Source organism: Palaemon carinicauda, chromosome 3 (assembly GCF_036898095.1).
Source record: "Palaemon carinicauda isolate YSFRI2023 chromosome 3, ASM3689809v2, whole genome shotgun sequence".
Taxonomy (NCBI): Eukaryota; Metazoa; Arthropoda; class Malacostraca; order Decapoda; family Palaemonidae; genus Palaemon; species Palaemon carinicauda.
This window is the reverse complement of record NC_090727.1, coordinates 119,319,985-119,339,308: the sequence shown is the minus strand read 5'-3', so window position 1 is coordinate 119,339,308 and position 19,324 is coordinate 119,319,985. Positions and strand designations below refer to the sequence as shown.

Sequence of the window (19,324 nt, the reverse complement as noted above, 5' to 3'; positions counted from 1 at the left end):
AATTACTTTTGAGAAACACATTAGGTCTGTGTCTTCTTCAATTGCACAAAAAATTGGCTTATTGGGAAAGTCTTAAGATTTTCGATGAACAATTTATTCTGAAGAAGTGTTTTAATTCTTTCATTTTACCTTGTTTAGAGTATTGTTCTCCTGTGTAGTCTTCAGGTGCCAATTCTCGTCTTAATTTGTTGAACAGGAACTTACGGTATATTAAGTTTCTTATTCCTGATCTAGATATTAATTTTTGGCACCGCCGTTCAATTAGTTCATTATGCATGTTGCATAAGATTTATCATAATGGGACAGTTCCATCCTGTTCATAATACTAAACATCCAGTTAATTCTTATAGTCAGGCCTTCTCCTTCATAAGGCTCAATACTACACAGTATTCTAGAAGTTTATTCCAGCAGTGACCAAGTTGTGGAATGATCTTCCTAATTATGTAGTTGAATCATTAGAACTTCAAAAGTTTAAACTTGCAGCAAATGTTTTTATGTCAAACAGGCTGATATGTCTTTTTATAGAGTATGTATAAATTATCTGTTTTAATGGTGTTAATGTTTTTTAGATTATTTTAATTTTTCATTACTTCTTATATTGTTTATTTCTTTATTTCCTTTCCTCACTGGGCTATTTTTCCCTGTTGGAGCCCTTGAGATTATATCTAAGCCAACGGTTTTATAAACGAGAAACACAAGCTAAAAACACAGATCAGGGCAAGTGGTGAACATAGCTCTGCTCAAAATACGTCCTCACTCTGTGACGCCTTAGCTTGTAATCCTTAGGTTTATAGAAACTTCTTCCTTCTTAAGGATAAGTCTCTTATTAAAGGAAGAAAGTTTGTATTCATGTAAGAACAAAAGAAAATTTTTAAAGTAATTTGCTTTTTTCCTAGTTATACTTACCTAAGTCCTTCAAGTTATACTTCCCGCCTCAACTACCCCAGAAGTCCTAAGTCAAGTTCATAGTTGCTGCTCAGTGGACTGTCATCCCGCCATCCTGATGGAACTATCGGCACCTCAATATATTTTTTTTAATTGCAGAGTTCCAACTGTGCTGAAATCAAACTCTCTCTCTCTCTCTCTCTCTCTCTCTCTCTCTCTCTCTCTCTCTCTCTCTCTCTCTCTCTCTCTCTCTCTCTTTAATGTGGATTGTATCTTCTTCTTCTTTGTCTACATCTTTTCCCACTTCTATGTGGGGTCGATGTAGACAAAGAAGAAGAAGATACAATCCACATTAAAAAAGAGAGAGAGAGAGAGAGAGAGAGAGAGAGAGAGAGAGAGAGAGAGAGAGAGAGAGAGAGAGAGAGAGAGAGAGAGAGAGAGAATATGTTCGATTTAAGCACAGTTGGAACTCTGCTATTAAAAAATATATTGAGGTGCCGATTGCGCTATAAGTTGTCCGCGGGTGTGGACGTGTGTTTCAGTGCTCTGTATCGAATCTGGCTTTAAACGGAATCATTGTGTATCTCGTTGTTTATACTATGAAAAATCTCTTTGTGGGTGTTTGCTAGTGTTGATATTAGTGAAATATAGTGCTAAAAATCAGTGGTTTCCTTGTATGTGAGGTCTGTAGTGAAAGGCCTGACCCAGCATTTTTGCGTTGGGGTGGGGCTACTTGAAAAGTTCATTGAAAAATGATTCAATATGTCCTTCCTTAGAAAACAAAAAGGAAGACGTAATCCCGTGAATGATCTCGATCTATTTGTGACTGAGATCGACGCGGTACTCACAGGAAGGGAGGAAAGTATAATGGCAGCAGCTTATGAAGAATGTGATGACGGAGGCAATCATGGCATGTGTGGGCACTGTGAGTCCTATGTCGATGGTGGGATACAATGCGATCAATGCCGAAGATGGTACCATGATGAAGTAGCTTGCTCTAATTTAAGGGATGGTACAAGTACTCTTTTAAAAAGCAGGAACATCATTTATAAATGTCCAAAATGTGTTGAGTCTGCATGTGTTGATGACATGACGAGACTAAGCATCATCATAGAAGAGATGAAGGTAAATGTACAACAACAGATGTCTGGTTTTATGGATATGATAATTGCTCAATACATGAATATGCGTCAAGAAATTGTCGAGCTGAAAGAGAAACTTATGGAATACGAAAAAGAGAATGTGACCAAGACTACATATGCAAGTAAGTTGAAATCAAGAAACACTTTGGTTATAAAATCTACGGAGGAATATAAGAAAGCTTCAGATATCAAGAAAACTATCATGAAGAAGATAACCACGAATGTCGAACAGGTCAAAACCTCTAAACAAGGCCACTTGGTAGTTAATTTTGCGGATAAAACTGGGTTAGAAAAGGCTAAAAATGACTTAGAAGAGGTCAAGAATGACATTAAGGTAGAAGTAGATAAAAAGGATCTACTTAAACCGAAGATCAAGGTCTGCAATATTGATGAAAATGAAGATGATATAATTGCCAGTATAATGGAGAAGAATAAATGGTTGAATGATATATGTGAAAATGAAGAAGACTTTAAATTGATCAGGAAGTTTAAATCAAGACAAAGCGGTAAAGTGTAGTCCAACTATCAGGAAAGTCTTCCGTAAAAGAGATGATAGAGTATATACCACGCTTGGAGGATGCTGTAAAATCTATGATTCCTACAATGTATTTCAGTGTTATAAATGCCAAGAATTTGGTCATACTGCTGAAAATTGTAGCAAGACTCAGGTATGTGCCAAGTGTGGCCAGGATCATCGAACCACGGATTGTACTGTAAATACGTTAAAGTGTCATAACTGCACAATGAGGAATTACAATGATACGAATCATAAGACATATGACGATAACTGTAAAGTATACAAGGAGGAGCTTACCAGGATAAAAAATAGAACCGATCATGGAGTCTAGCCCATTGGTTAAGTGTGGTCTGATAAATATTCAATCGGTGGGGAATAAAACCTTAAAGATTAGAAATCTTATTAACGAAATGGAATTAGATTTATGCTTATTAACGGAAACTTGGTTGCAGGGAAATATTAGTGATAACTCAAAGATTCAGGAGATGACGCCGTGTACTCATGATTTCTATCACGTACCAAGAAAGGACAAAACTGGAGGAGGAGTGGGTGTCTTTGTGTCGAAAACTTTCTCTAGGGTTTCTATCATGAATGAAATAGTATTTGAAACGTTTGAATATATCTGTTTAGGCTAAAACTGACAAGAAACAATAAGGTATTGAATATAATATCATTATATAGACCACCAGCGAGTAATATGACTAAATTCATTGAAGAATTTAGTATTCTTGTGGGTGTGGTGGACGATATTAAAAATACATTAATTGGTGGAGACTTCAACTGTTGGGTAGATGATGAAAATAATAATAAGGCTAAAGAACTCAAGGAAGTATTTGAGATATTTAATTTAATAAACAGTGTTTTGGTATCAACGTCAGTAGGTGGTCATACACTCGACTTGGTCATATGTGGAAAAGACTCAGACCTAATAAAAAACCTTGAAGTGGAACCAGACTTTGAGATCTCAAAAACACATAAACTCATCACCTTTAATGTTAATATAAATTGCACCAGAGTATTGAAAAAATGGATCACATATAGGGAACGGGAAAATTTTGATGCTGAGAATTTTATTGAAGCTAGTGTAGCGCAAATGTCTTGTGTGAACACACAATGTGAACATATGGTAGACATAGAATGTGTTGGGTGCTATACCAAGAAATACAACGACAATTTTGGAAAAATGTACGATACCATGTGTCCCATAAAGAACAAACAAATAGTGGTACGCGAAAATGTTAGATGGTATAATAGTGAGCTATTAAAGGCAAAAAGACACAGACATAAGATGGAAGGTAGATGGAAAAGAGCCAAATCCTTACAAGCCAGAAATCTATATAATAAGGCCAGAAATGACTATAACATCCTGTTAGAAAAAACAAAAAGAAAATTCTACAACGGCGAATGTAAAAAAACTAATAACATGAAGGACTTTCACAAAAACCTTGATGATTTGATGGGATTAAAGAAAAAATATGTCTTGCCTGACAATGTTTGTGCAGAGAGTTTTGCTATATTCTTTAGTGAAAAAATTGATAAAATCTATAGAGGCTTCCCCCAAAATCACTTGGAAGGACAGTCAGCTATGCCAGTGAAGGAGGGAAAGAAGTTAATAAAATTTAGGGAGATAAATATGTGCGACTTGTTAAAGGTTATGAGAGAGATGAAGAATACATATTGTGGAAACGACCCTTTCCCAAACAGTTCAATAAGTGAAGCTCCAAACAAACAAGTCGTATATAATATTTACCTGAACATAATTAACCTAAGTATATCGCAATCCTGTTTTCCTAGCTGTGAAAAATCTGCGTTGATCAAACCAATTTACAAAGGGAAAGGTGATGTAAATGAGCTAAATTCATATAGGCCCATTTCAAATTTATCCTACATGTCAAAGCTTATTGAAAAAGTCATAAGTGAGCAATTATGGGCGCATATTGACGAGTTAGAGGTATTCCCGGAAAATCAATCGGCCTACAGAGCTAATCATTCTACAGAAACTACTTTGTGCTCAATAATGAATGATATGATAGGTCTTCTTGATGGGGGAAAGTGTGGAATTTTAATTATGTTAGATCTTAGTGCTGCTTTTGACACTGTTGTGCACGAATACTTACTTGACGACTTAAAGTCTATTGGAGTGACTCAGGAAGCACTGAAATTTTTGCGAAGTTACTTAGTGAACAGGAAGACTATTGTAGAAGTTTCTGGAAACCGATCCAATGAGAGAATTCTTATGAAGGGTGTACCACAGGGTAGTGTCCTGGGCCCTATCTTGTTTAACATATATACTATCGAGCTATCACACATCTTGAAAAAACAAAAAGTGGGTTTTAAACTATATGCAGTTGATACTCAGTTTTACCTCTCAATTTCAACAACACAAGATACAGGGAAGAAAATTGATGAGATAATGACTGAAATAAAAATATGGATGCAGAGGAAAAAGCTCAAATTAAATGATGATAAAACAGAATGTATGTTCTTTGGCACAAGGGTGGCTTTGAAGAATTACCAGTTAATTCAAAGTATAAAAATTGGTGATGCTGATGTTGGGATTGTGCCTGTTGTGAAAAATTTGGGTGTACTGATAGACTGTAATTTGTCAATGAAGGACCAAATTGTGAACACAGTGAAAGTGTGTAACTATCACCTGAGAAACATAGCATTTATTAGAAAATATTTAACAGAGGGCAGTACAAAAATTTTAGTGATGAGTCATGTAATATCAAGGCTTGATTATTGCAATTCTCTGTACTACAAATTGCCCAATACACTACTAAGGAAGCTTCAAAATGTGCAAAACCGGGTGGCTAGACTGATAAAAGGCATTAAATTTCGGGAGAGAATAACTCCTGCACTGATCGATCTACATTGGTTACCTGTTAAGGCTAGGATTGAATTTAAAATTTGCTTGTTGACTCACAAAGCACTTACAGGTGATAAGCCTAAATATCTTCGTGATTGCTTGGTCCCCTACCCTGAAGCTACCAGCGCCACTGTAAGAGTTAGACATGCAGATGACTATTCGATAGACTATTCGAAATTAGTGTGAATCATGCAATAGGAGGAAGAATGTTCAGTTATGCTGCACCGAGACTCTTTAACGACCTTCCACTCGATGTCAAGAATAGCACAAATGTGGCTGCCTTCAAGAAAAACCTGAAGACTTATCTTTCTGGGCTCGAACCTGTGCCGCCCAGTGAATAAGCTCCATTTAGCACTTATTCTTAGGTAATTTACTGCTAAATATACCAGAGAAAAAATGTAAAGGAGTGCTAGGTTAACTAGCTCGCTCACCTATTGGTGTCGGTATAAAATTGGGCGTATAATCCAGAGGTCCCGCACTATTTAGATTCATCCACGACAAAGACCCCAATAGAGGAGAGCCGTTCAACCTCACTCGGCACCACCAACTCTGCATCCGCTCAGAACCCAACTCCTTTTAGCACGCCTTTATGGTAACCCGCTTTTTGTTTGTGCTCTCGTGTTTTTGCGATTTTCCTTTGGATTATGGCTTCTTCATCGGTTTCCCAGGAGACACCGTCTAAGTTAAGTACCAAGCTATGTTTTGCTGTGTTTTGAGCAATCTAGATCGTTTAATATTTAAATTATAGGAGTTTATTCTCTTCGTTCATATCGATCTTGCTTGATTCCGCTTACAGTTGGTACTCCTGTTTTGAGAGCTTTTAGTTTCACTCGCGGTGTTACTATGTGTATTATTTTTATTATTAAATTTTATTTGTTATTGTGGATATTCATTATTTAGTGTTTAGAACCCTCGTGGTTCATTTTTAGGGCCGATATCAGTTACGTATCGTATGGCTTGCCGACCTTCGTTACTAGGCGGCAATGTTATTTTATAAGCCATCAGGTGTGTTCTTTGTGATTTATTTAGTATGTTGCATGCCTTGCCCTAAAGTTTTTTATGTGTATATTTATACAATTTTTCAACGCTATTACTATTATAATGAATATTTGTGCTATTACTCCGTTTGATCTGTCTGGTTGGGGATCGTCAGTTGGTAGCCCTGCTGCTCCGTATCACGTGATCCTCCCCCAAGCTCCCCCTCTCGCTAGCTGGGCGGCTAGGCTTCTCTCCCCCCTCCCCTAGGGGACCGTTGCCTTCCCTCCTTTTAGAGGGGGTAGTTCAGTGTTTATGGACTTTGTCCTCCGGGTGTCCCGGCGGGTTCGTCTCTGTCTAGACTGGTTGGCCACCGGTCAACAGAGTTGGATCCCGGTGCACCCTATTGTATATTCACTTATCACACTTTTATTATGTTATACGAAACCCTCCGGGTTTGGTTGGCGGTTCTTATCTACAGTTCCGCCCCCCTATTAATTTATAACAGTTCCTATGATCATATATGATTATATATGACAGATCACTATCCCGGAGTTCCTATATGAATTGGTTTATGGATATACTTTTATTTCCCGGCCCGGGGCTTAACCTCGCTCCGGGAAATCAGACACCATGTGTCTTAATTCTTTGTTGCATCCTTTTTATGCTCCCGGCTCGACCGGAATGGATAGCTATACTTTAGTCTTAAGTTAGACTACTTAAGAATATTACAGTTAAGCTCTAATCTTATGTTAGACTTATGTTAGGCCCGGGTCCTCCGGACCCGCCCCTACTTAAGAGAATTACAGTTTCTCATATACTATTCTTTTTATAGATGGTGCATTGTCAGACGACGGCCTGTGCGGCTGTTCTTCATCAGCCTTGTGGCCATACCGTATGTCGGTCTCACGCCCTCTGCGGAGTTCAGCTGGAGGACATCGTGGTATGGCACCCTGATAACTGTATGGTCTGTTTTGACCTCATCACCACCCTTGGATCTGACTCGGTGAGTCCCGTTGGCTATGTTGCCTTCTTATTTATTTTACCTTTTTTTGGTATACATACACTATTTAGTAAGATCTCTATGGTCTTGAAGGACCACTGGGAGTCTTCCCTTTTATAATTCCTACTATTATTTCAGGCATCCCCGGAGCAAAAGTCTGCGGCTCGGGCCACACTGAAAGTGTGGGTTGGTGGTTTTGCCCGAAACGTGAAATCCAAGCAGCCTTACGTCCTATCCGAAGACTATTGTGCCATGATCTATCCTAACGCCAAGTCTTCAGCCGCTGTGGCTAGGCATGTTGCAGCTCCCATCATTGCCCACATTGATGCCACCATAGCGGGGTTCATTGATCAAGAACAAGATCCGTCGGATGCCCCCGGAGATCTGGAAGACAATGTTGCTTCCATGAACCTGGATGTTGAACCCATGTTATTGGATGATCCGGATGCAGGTAGGGTGGTAAGTGAGGCAGGTGTTACCGGCGCTGAGATTCCTATCCTCAACCCCGCTCTTTCTTCTTCATCTGATCGCTCTTCCTTTCATGGTTTTTCTGGGGACCGTGATTCGTCTCAACGATCACACCCGGTTCCCCCCAAGGATAAGTCTACATCTAGAACCTTACCTAAAGCTCGTAAGCCTCACAAGGCTTCCCATAGTTCTAAGCTGAATACAAACCCGTCATCTAAGGCTTCTGGCTCCTCCTCTAAGTCTCACGACCTGGGAGTACAATCCGCCACTCCTGCTCCTAGCCCGGGCCTTTACGAATCAGCCATGCTTCGCATTGTGTCGGAGATGCAAGCTAAGTTGGTGTCGGAAATGCAGGCCAAGATGGACACGATGTTCTCTAACATCGGTCAGAGACTTGGGGCATTAGAGCAAGGTGCTCCGGAGCGAGTCCAAAGCTCTCTCATCCCGGATGCCTCTAAGCTCCCGCCGTTTACCAAGAATAATCCTTGGCGCATGGCTCTTCATTCCCCGTTCTCAGATGGAATGTTAACTTTGGAAGGTCTTGGCACTCGTCCTCTAGAGGACTTTGAATTCTTTCCTTCTGGTCTGGCATTTCCATTTCATGGTTATGCTAGGCTTACCGAGGAAGCTCTGGTTCGGTTAGATAAGGTCCCCAAAGAGACTGTCATCTTCCCAAAAGAACAAGCCCAATCTGTTTGGGCTAGGTTCCTGAATGACATTGGTTGCACCAACACCATGTTGACGCCTTATAAGAGCTCCTTCACAATGTTCTTAATGGACAAAAACACCGTGACTCCATGCGTCAATAAGGTAGCAGAGCTTGCTTTCCAATATGCTCTGGAGGAGAAGCCCTTGCCTCCCATCCGAGAGGTGGATCCGATCTCCCTCCTTCTTCCTTCTGGCATTGAGTGTTGGGACAATGTCCATACCACTTTTACCTCTGGCAAGCTATCAGCGGACTGTGCTTCAGTTATGTTTAGTGAGCGGCTTCCCCGTCTCCCGGAATCCCTCATTAAACAGGAGTATGATTCCCGCCTACGTGTTGGCCGTACTCTGAACTTGGCCACGTCCACGGAGTCGATAGCCTTGACTTATGATACTGAGAGTATCTTTAAGTCTCTCAATAAGGCTACGTTGCAGTCATTATACTACGACCTTTATGACTTCGCTATTGCTAAACGTAGGTGTCGCAAACACGTCCTGGCTGAGGCGACTATTAGGCACGAGCCTAATAAGCTTATCCGGTCCTCCTGCTGGGGTTCAAATCTCTTCCCTGAGGATCTTGTAGAGGAAGTCTTGGCAGAGGCCACTAGAGTCAATCAGAGCCTTAAAGCCCGTTGGGGTTTGACTCCTAAACGGAAATATGACCCCGCAAATTACCAAGCCCGGGGTAGGAAGAAGCTCCGCCCGTATACCTCCACCCAGTTCAGGCAACAGCAGAGTAGTTCGTCCAATTTCCGACTGCCTCTTCCTCCATCTCCCGTTGCTCCTGCACAGCCTTCCACCTCTCAGGCTCCTTCGGACGACTATGTCACCGTTCTGCTCCCTAAGAGCCAGCTTTCCGGTGCCTCCACCACTTCTCCTGCCTTTAACCAGTCTTATGAGGCTCATAGCTCTTCCCAGAGTTATAACAGAGGTAGAGGCTACCACCGTGGTTCAAACCAGAACAGAGGTAGAGGAAGAGTCTTTCGCAAGGGAAAGAACTTCCGAGGCGGACGTGGAGGCAACTCCTCAAGCCAATACTGAGGTGCAGCAGGTAGGGGGGAGGCTTTATGCCTTCCGCAACAAATGGAGGTTCAGTCCCTGGGCTTTCAGTATCATCTCCAAGGGACTGGGGTGGAGTTGGATTCAAAGGCCTCCTCCTCCGAACAAATTTCATCAACATTCCACTCCGGACCTAGTCGAATTTGTCCAGGATCTGTTACAAAAGAACGCCATACAAGAAACGAAACACCTGAAGTTTCAGGGTCGGCTGTTCAGTGTCCCGAAGAAGGATTCAGACAAGAGAAGAGTGATTCTAGACCTATCCCTTCTCAACTTGTCCATTCAATGCGACAAGTTTCGAATGCTTACCGTCTCGCAGGTGCGGACCTTACTTCCCCGTGGGGCCGTCACCACCTCTATCGATCTTACAGACGCCTATTATCACGTCCCGATAGCGAGACACTTCCGTCCGTATCTAGGCTTCCGCCTAGGGGACAAAAATTATTCCTTCAAGGTGATGCCTTTCGGGCTCAACATCGCCCCAAGGATCTTCACAAAGTTAGCAGAAGTCGCTGTTCAGGAACTCAGAAATCAAGGAATTCAAGTAGTAGCCTATCTGGACGACTGGCTCATTTGGTCAGACACCTCCCAAAATTGCCTAAAAGCCACTCACAGAGTCATCCAATATCTTCAATCTCTAGGCTTCCAGATCAACTTCAAGAAGTCCCGTCTTCTTCCGAAATCAAAGTTCCAATGGCTCGGCCTGCAATGGGATCTTATATCTCATACTCTGTGTCTTCCCAAACCCAAGAGGTTAGAGATTGCAAGGAACACCAAACGCTTTCTCAAAGACAAAGTAAGTTCCAGACGACTCCAAGAGAGGATTCTGGGGTCCCTTCAATTTGCCTCAGTGACGGATCTACTTCTGAAGGAAAAATTGAAAGATATCAATCGTGTCTGGCGTTCGAGGGCGAACCGGAAGCTCCGGGACAGGAAAGTCCGCCTTCCTCCCATTCTACGGGAAAGACTTCTTCCTTGGACAAGAGCCAACAATCTGTCAAAGTCAGTTCCCCTTCGATTTCCGCCTCCGAAGTTAATCATTCACACGGACGCATCCCTATCAGGTTGGGGCGGCCATTCTCAGCTCAGGAAAGTTCAAGGTCTTTGGTCTCCCTTATTCCGCCAATTTCACATCAATGTGCTGGAGGCCATGGCAGTTCTTCTAACCCTGAAACGTCTCGCTCTACCCAAGAGACAACACCTTCGTCTGGTCCTCGACAGCGAAGTGGTGGTCCGCTGCCTCAACAGAGGCGGGTCAAAATCAGGGCCTCTGAACCATGTTCTAGTAGCCATATTCTCCCTAGCAGCCTCGAATCGTTGGCCTCTTTCAGCTGTCCACCTGGCGGGAGTCCGGAACGTAGTGGCAGACGCCTTGTCTCGGACCTCCCCTTTAGAATCGGAATGGTCACTCGATCTAAAGTCATTCCGGTGGATTCTCTCTCGGGTTCCCGGTCTCCAAGTGGACCTCTTTGCCACGGAATCCAACCACAAATTGAGAGTATATGTGGCTCCCAATCTAGACCCTCAGGCTTACGCCACAGACGCCATGTCACAGAATTGGGACATCTGGGAAAGGATTTATCTCTTTCCCCCGGTGAATCTTTTACTGAAAGTCCTAGACAAACTGAGATCCTTCAAGGGACAAGTAGCCTTGGTTGCACCCAACTGGCCCAAGAGCAACTGGTATCCTCTCCTGCGAGAGTTGAGACTATATCCTCACCCGATACCCAATCCGGTTCTGTCTCAGATAGTACAAACACGCGTTGTGTACGCTTTCTCAAACATTCAGAGCGCCCTAACTTTATGGACTTCATGAAGTTTGCGGCCATGCATGGTGCCAATATCGATCCTCAAAACACCCTGTTCCTAGAATCAGATAAACGGGATTCCACCATCCGCCAATATGATTCTGCAGTTAAAAAGTTGGCAAAATTTTTGATAGACTCAGACGTGCACTGTATGAACTTGAACCTTACAGTCACTTTCTTTAGAACTTTATTAGAATCAGGTCTGGCAGCCAATACTATCACCACTATTAAATCTGCTTTGAAAAAGATCTTCCTAGTGGGTTTTAACATAGACTTAACCGACTCTTTGTTAGCTTCAATTCCGAAAGCCTGTGCCAGACTGAAACCGGTTACTCGTCCTACCCCGGTGACCTGGTTCCTTAATGATGTACTCAAATTGGCTTCTGATACCATTAACAGTTCTTGTGATTACATTCCCCTTCTCAGGAAAACACTTTTCCTGGTGAGCTTGGCTTCCGGGGCAAGAATTTCTGAACTGGCAGCCTTGTCGAGAGACCCGGGTCATATTGAGTTCCTTCCTTCGGGAGAGGTCCTTCTTTCACCTAACAAATTCTTTTTGGCTAAGAACGAAGACCCTCAGAACAGATGGTCCTCCTGGAAAATTGTTCCCCTCACGCAAGATCCGTCTCTGTGCCCTGTTACTACTCTTAGGTCTTATTTATCCCGGACCTCCTCTAACTCCTCGGGGCCTCTATTCATTAGAGAACAAGGTGGTACCATTACCATTAAAGGGATCAGGCAACAAATTTTGTATTTTATTAAACAAGCTAGCCCTGACTCTTTTCCTCTTGCACATGATATCAGAGCGGTTGCTACTTCGGTGAACTTTTTTCACACATGAATTTTACGGACCTTTCCAGGTATACAGGGTGGAAATCACCGTCAGTGTTCAAGAAACACTACCTTAAACATTTGGAAGCCCTAAAATTTTCTACAGTAGCTGCAGGGAGCGTAGTTACTCCCAGGTAACTCACATGTTAATTCCTTGTCATTTTATCTCTCCCCCTTACCTGCCTCATTTATACCCTATTTGTATTCGTTGGTTTCGCACCTGAATACTGTTATTATATTTGTAAATTTTTAACTCCTGAGTATCTGTATATATTATCACTCACGGCATTATTATACCTTACCTTATTTGTCAGTTGTTCTACCAAGTGGATTTATGTTCCTTTTAAGATACCCTTATAATTGTTTTTGGCACTCATCTCTGATTAAAGCAACTTGTATTTCCCTTACGCTTATGTTTTTTCCTTTATTTTGCAAGTTTGGTGACATTTCTCTTGTATATATTCACTGGGCGGCACAGGTTCGAGCCCAGAAAAGGGATTTTGACGTAGGAAAAATCTATTTCTGGGCGAGGGACCTGTGCCGCCCAGTGAACCCTCCCAGCTCCTCTCCCTTGGAGTCCCCAAACTTTGGGTGCTAAGGAGTTGGGTTCTGAGCGGATGCAGAGTTGGTGGTGCCGAGTGAGGTTGAACGGCTCTCCTCTATTGGGGTCTTTGTCGTGGATGAATCTAAATAGTGCGGGACCTCTGGATTATACGCCCAATTTTATACCGACACCAATAGGTGAGCGAGCTAGTTAACCTAGCACTCCTTTACATTTTTTCTCTGGTATATTTAGCAGTAAATTACCTAAGAATAAGTGCTAAATGGAGCTTATTCACTGGGCGGCACAGGTTCGAGCCCAGAAATAGATTTTTCCTACGTCAAAATCCCTTTTTTAGAAAGTGTTATAATAGTGACCTGAAAACTATTAAGCCTGAATACAAATGCTAGCGAAATAACTGATAACGATACAGAGCAAAATATTAACTGGAAAGGAATTATTTTTTCATACACCAAGGCCCGCCTGAACAGACCTTTAGTGTTTGATGGAGGGCGAGAAATAAACCTCTAAAAGTAAGTAAGTAGTTACATCAGGGTGGCAGGATGACTGTCCACTGAGCAGCAACTATGAACTTGACTTAGGACTTCTGGGGTAGTTGAGGCGGGAAGTATAACGTAAAGGACTCAAGTTGGTATAACTAGGAAAAAGGCAAATTACTTTAAAAATTTTCCATTTGTTCCTACATGAAACTACACATGTTGAACACCAGCCACTCTTTGAATTTCTTTACACATAAAGGAGCCTGATTTTGAAGAAATTATCTCTTTCATAAGAGGAAGTGAGATTTTATATGGATCGTTATGTATTTATTTTTTTTATTGTATTTTACATTTGTGGCAAATATGATGGGTAGGCATCTAATAATCTGCTACAATAATGGCTAATTTGATATTTTTTTTTTATAGAAATATAACTTCCACTCGTTCATGTTTGTGGAAGCTTCAACAAAGAAATCTACATAGAACCTGTGTGTGGCAGAGTCTTCCCAAAGAGCCAGATGAAGATGGACTACATGCTAGAGATATGTCATTGTTCCCCATAGACAATATTAGAAATTTTTCCATCATTGCTCATGTTGACCATGGCAAAAGTACGTTAGCTGATCGTATTTTGGAAATAACAGGTAGGTAAGGAAGTGGAGGAATTTCTCGATCAAAACAGTGCAAGATTTTTCCCATCCTTAGAGTGGTATCTAAATTGCAATTGTTCTGTCACTAAATAGAAACCCTTTTGCTCTTTATTTGGGGATATACTTTCGGCGAAGTTAGAAGACTACCCGTAAGATTTTAGCGAGGTGTAACTACCCCACCGTTAGTTAGCAGGGAGGTAGGGGTTAGTATCAACTACCCCTCTCACACACACACACACACACACCGGTCTTGTCTCGCCACTCTTGCTTTTGGCTCGGTTGAGAGTGGACGCTGTCTCTCCACCGCCCATACTGACTATCCATTATTGACTTATCTTTTCTTTGCTTTTTCTCTTTTCGTGTTGTAGTGCTTCTTCTTTTGGTTGATATGCGGACTTGTCCTGGACCTGAAGGGCGCAAATTCAGCATCTTTATGTCTGTGGTTGAGAATGACCCCCATTCGCTGTGCCTGGCCTTCTGAGTACGACTATGTAACCAGGACGACACCTGTGAGAAGTGTAGGGAGAAGTCATTATCCCAGTGGGAGATGTTTAGCAGGTGTTGCAAGAAGAAGTCAAAGAGGGATTCCTTTCCTTTAGGGTCATACTCAAAGTTGAAGAAACTTTGACTTTCTTTTCCACTCCCTTGATCTCTCCCCAGGGGATCGATGGAGCAGAGTGGTGTCCCCTTTAACTTCAGGGCAACTCTTAGGTTCAAAGGACGTTGCCACTTCCCCTACCAAAGTGGCACCGCCCTTCTCCTTAGGGGAGTAGAAGTTTATTGCTCTGGTTCATTTACTTGCTTCGTTGAAGCCATTGTCTTTTCCCCTAGTGTTTGCTGGATGGAAGTTCATATTTTTGGTTCATGCACCGATCTCTTATGTGAGAACAAGTGCTGTCCTGGTCTCTGTCGCCAGCTGTTTCGTGTCCCTCTCTCTTGGTGTTGAAGGTACTTGAGAGAGGGAGTCAGAAGGGGTTCTTGTCTTATGCTGCCATCTTGGGGAGGCATGTTTACCACCTCCTCTTCTTCCCCAGGTGTGCCTAGCGCGGTCCTGGGAGTGAAACACTCTCTCTCTCTCTCTCTCTCTCTCTCTCTCTCTCTCTCTCTGTGAGATTCACGTTCAAGAAAATTTTTTTATGAATAGGGACAATTTGAAGTCAATTATAAAGTAAAATTTTTTGAATTTTCAATTCTTAAAAGTTAGTTTGTTCCAACACGGAGTACTTACCTCGAACTACTTTCTTAGGAGTATCTGGGATCTCCTCCCAACCGACCAGAGTTTGGTGTAGTTTACCCTAGTCCCGTTTTCTGTGGGGGTCAACCTCAGGCGGAGTGATACACGCCCTGAGGCTAACCCCGGGTCAGGGAGCATGCTTTCTGAGGTCTCGACCTCCAGTAAGTTCTCTGGTCGCGTCGCGATAACATCTCGACGCTCTCCTTAATCCCAGTGCGAGTCTTTGTGTCCCCGACCCTTTGTGTCTCGCGTGGTCTCCACGTTGTATACTTGTATCCTTCCCTTGTGTCTCCGCGGTCCCACGTGGTACCTTTGTGCTTCCCTTGTTCCTTCCCTTGTGTTCCTGTGTCTTATGGTGTGTTACTAGGGCGTAATGGAGCATCCCCGCCGTTGTCCTGGGCTTATGGCCGGAAAATCGTGTGATGCTTTTGTTTCGAAACCGGAGGTGGACCCGCACTCCTTGTGTTCGTCGTGTAGGGGCAGAGTGTGTTCCCCTACAGACACATGCCCGGAGTGCGAATCGTGGAACGAAGTTCAGTGGGTGCTCTTCGGCACGAAGAAGAAGAAGGCGCCCAAGAGGTCCCTTAAGAAGGCGAGCATCTCCTCTCCCATTGCGTCTCCAGGAGCGTCATCAGGGCGAGCCTCCATACCACTTTCCCCTACCCAGAGTTGGGGATGAGGTAAGTCCGTTGCGGGGAAGAAGCCGGTGGCTCTTCCCCAGGATAGTGGGGTAGTGGCGTCTTTCCAGGCAAGTGAGGGGCCTGAGGAAGGGACGGGTGTGTGTTCTGAAGACGGAGCCTTGGTGCCTGTGGGGCACGTCTCGTCAGATGACCCTATGTGGGGTAAAAATGTTACTGCCTCTTCTCCCGCCTCTTGGGCGTGCTTTTCAGGTGCCTCTACAGCCGAGGGCGCCGTCGAGAAAGACGACTCACCCCCATCAGACTCCCTCGGGTGGGTACCTCCGAGGACACCCTACAGGTCCCCTTTGAGAATGGAGGAAGGCTTCGGAACCTGGTTCCCCATCGAAGATCGCCCACGCTCCCCTCCAGCGCCGTCGACTACCTTACCAGACGTCTTCCTACAGCGCTCGTCTTCCGCCGGTCGTCGGGCTATTCCTCCTGCTGCGCTTCGCGCGCCCGCCCCGCCGACGAGTTACGACGCATCGTCAGACTCGTCAGCCGTAACGAGTTCCTGTTCCTCGGAGGGCGAGGCCCGAAAGAAGTCCCGAAGACGTCGCGAGAGATCCCGGAGGAGGCATTCTCGTTCCCGCTCATGCTCCAGGTCTTGCAACGGGGGTAGACGCTCCAGGTCCTCCAGAAGGAAGTTTAGGAGAAGTAAATCGTCTGGAGAAGAATGGGTGCTGGTCCCGCGTAGCAAGCTCCCCGAGTTCTCAGCAGTTCCGAGTTCGTCAGGTTGGCGCCCTAGATCCAGAACCCCGGACAGATACGCTTCCAGTGGCAGATTCGACAGACGGAGGGATACGTCGTTTCCGGCCCCATTGGACAGGCGTAAGGCCGCGAAGGTTCCGGCTCAATCCGCCCAGCGGAGAGAGTCGCCCCTTCGGACTGGCAGCCTCGTCCCATCCTCACTGTCAGGAGAAGGAGAGACGGCTCCCCCCGTCGGGCAAGCCCACAGAAGCCAGATCCTCCACGATGAAGGAGAGACCTAGGACGGAGGCCCTCGCCGCTACGGCAATGCCCATCCTTCGTCCAGAGCCTCGTACGGAGGCCCCCGCCAGAGGGGCTCCGTCACGAGCAGCAGATCACCCTACGGAAGATATGGAGGATAACGCAGAGGGCTCAACAGCGGAGGTCTCCGCATACAGGAGAGTGATAGGGCTCATCAGGAGCCATCACAGGATCGAAGAGACCGAACCCTCCTCCGAGGACCCCTGGCGTTCTAGCCTAAACAGACTGGTAGAGGCCCCTGTTCAACATAGACCATCCCTAGCGCTACCGATGGCCAGGGATGTTAGGCTGGGTAGAGCCCACGTCAACAAAATCGTGGCCAACCATGCGGAGGCTCCCAAGACCCAAATTTCCTTCAAGCTGCTCCAAGGCCTGAGGTCACAGAGCAAATTTTATCTTCCTGAGGGACAGTGACCAGGTGCCTGTAAGGTGGAACCAGCTCTCGAGGTGTTAGGCCAAGGAGGATCTGAAGATAGGGCCTCGTCGGCTCCGATCTGTTTCTCACAGTTGGAGGCTACAATGATGGAGGAGATAGCCAAGGACCTGGTCAACGTGCCCTCCTGGCTGGACTGGTGCCCTTGTAGGAGTCCAGGCCTTCTATGACCTCTCGGTCCCGGAGAATCAGGTCCTACTGAAGGAGCTGATTAGCTCGGGAGGTAGGGCCTTGAAGTTTGTCTTCTACCAGTCTCTAGCTCAAGCCGCCAACTGGATTCTGCGGAGGAGGGACACAGTCCTTAATAAAATTACCAGACGTATTCCAGACAGAAGCGAGAGCCCTGAGAAACCTGCCACTGTGGGACGATTCCCTTTTTCCCCTGAAGGCAGCGGAAGATATAATGGAAAAGGTCAGAAAACGGAAAGACGTGGGTGATCTCAGACTCCAGTCAGTGAGAAGACCCATCCACAGAAGGACCGCTTCCGATGCTCCTCCTCCTCCTCGGGCCTCGCCTAGCCTGCCCAGGAGAGACGCCCCAGCAACGGCTTGGTCACAACCTTTGCAGCCTCCCGTAGGGGAACATCGTCAACTCAGTCCTCCTTTAGACTTTCCTACGCGGCAGCCAGGAGAGGGCGTGCAGGCCGCTCCTCCAGAAGGAGATAGGGAGAGAGGCCCCCTACTCCTGCCCAAGCCTCAGGTGGGGGAATGCCTCAGACATTTTTGGCAAGCATGGAAAGACCACGGTGCAGACCCATGTACCGTAACAGTTCTGAAAGAAGGGTACAGGCTACCCTTCCTCGCGGCAGAGTGGTGGGCTCCAAAGGACCTCTTGAGGAGGACAGCTCTGCAAGAGGAAGTCTCGACGATGCTGGCAAAAGGAGCGATCGAACCAGTCCAGGAGCCGGGCCCCGGGGTTCTACAGCAGACTCTTCCTGGTGGAGAAGGCAACGGGACGTTGAAGGTCGGTCATAGACCTCTCAGCCATCAACAAGTTTGTGTGCAAGACCGACTTCAAGATGGACACCCCAAAGTCGGTCCTGGCGTCCCTGAGGGAAGGGGACTTCATGATGTCCATAGACCTCAAGGACGCAATCTTCCAAATCCCAGTACACCCCTCCAGCAGGAAGTACCTAAGGGTAAGATGGGGTGCCCAGACATTGCAGTTCAAGACCCTCTGCTTCGGGCTGTCCACAGCTCCTCAAGTCTTCACGAGGGTCTCCACAACAGTCTTAGTATGGGCACGCGAACAGGGCATCCGCCTGATTCGGTACCTGGACGACTGGTTGTTACTTTCAGCCTCAGGAGAAGTACTGAGGGAGCAAGGCGCGAAGCTTCTGCTATTCTGCAATGTCCTAGGCATCATCATAAACCTGGAGAAGTCTCAACTGATACCCTCCACCAGGATGACCTACCTCGGAATGGTCTTGGACTCCCGGTTGGCGAGAGCCTTCCCTTCCGCGGAGAGACTAGACAACTTGGACCAGATCCTCAGCCCCTTCCTGTCGGACCCGCCCAGGAGAGCGAAGGACTGGCAAAGATTGATAGGCCATCTCGTATCGTTGGAAAAACTGGTCCCCCAGGGGAGACTCATGCTCAGGGGGGTCCAGTGGAATTTGAAGGAGCTCTGGAACCAGAGGGACTCCCCCCACAAAGTGATTCCTGTTCTCTCAGAAACAAAGGAAGTCCTGGAGCGGTGGCGCAGCAGATCGAACACACTCAAGGGAATGCCCTTCGCAGCCGACCCTCCCGAAATGCTCCTGTTCACGGATGCATCCAAGGTGGGGTGGGGTGCCCGCCTCCTCGGAAGGTCAGCAAGAGGAAAATGGACGGACGAGGAGAAGGCTCAACACATAAACGTCCTAGAAATGAGGGCAGTTCGAAGAGCGTGCCTAGAGTTCGTCAATTTACTCCGGGGGAACACCGTGGCACTGATGTACGACAACGCCACGGTGGTGGCCTACATAAAGAAGCAGGGAGGACTAAAATCAAACGAGTTATGCGACCTCACGTTGG

The 19,324-nt window shown here is 45.3% G+C and overlaps 1 protein-coding gene across 5 annotated transcripts in view; it reads left to right on the top strand.

Annotated features, from left to right (window-relative positions):
* The window catches only part of waw (Translation factor waclaw), a 336,239-nt gene that overhangs the window by 91,125 nt on the left and 225,790 nt on the right, over positions 1–19,324 (top strand). For all 5 annotated transcript variants that reach the window (XM_068370492.1, XM_068370493.1, XM_068370494.1 and 2 more), the window contains one exon: positions 13,730–13,947. In XM_068370492.1, the coding sequence (XP_068226593.1) occupies positions 13,730–13,947 (218 nt within the window). The remainder of the gene's footprint in view (positions 1–13,729; positions 13,948–19,324) is intronic.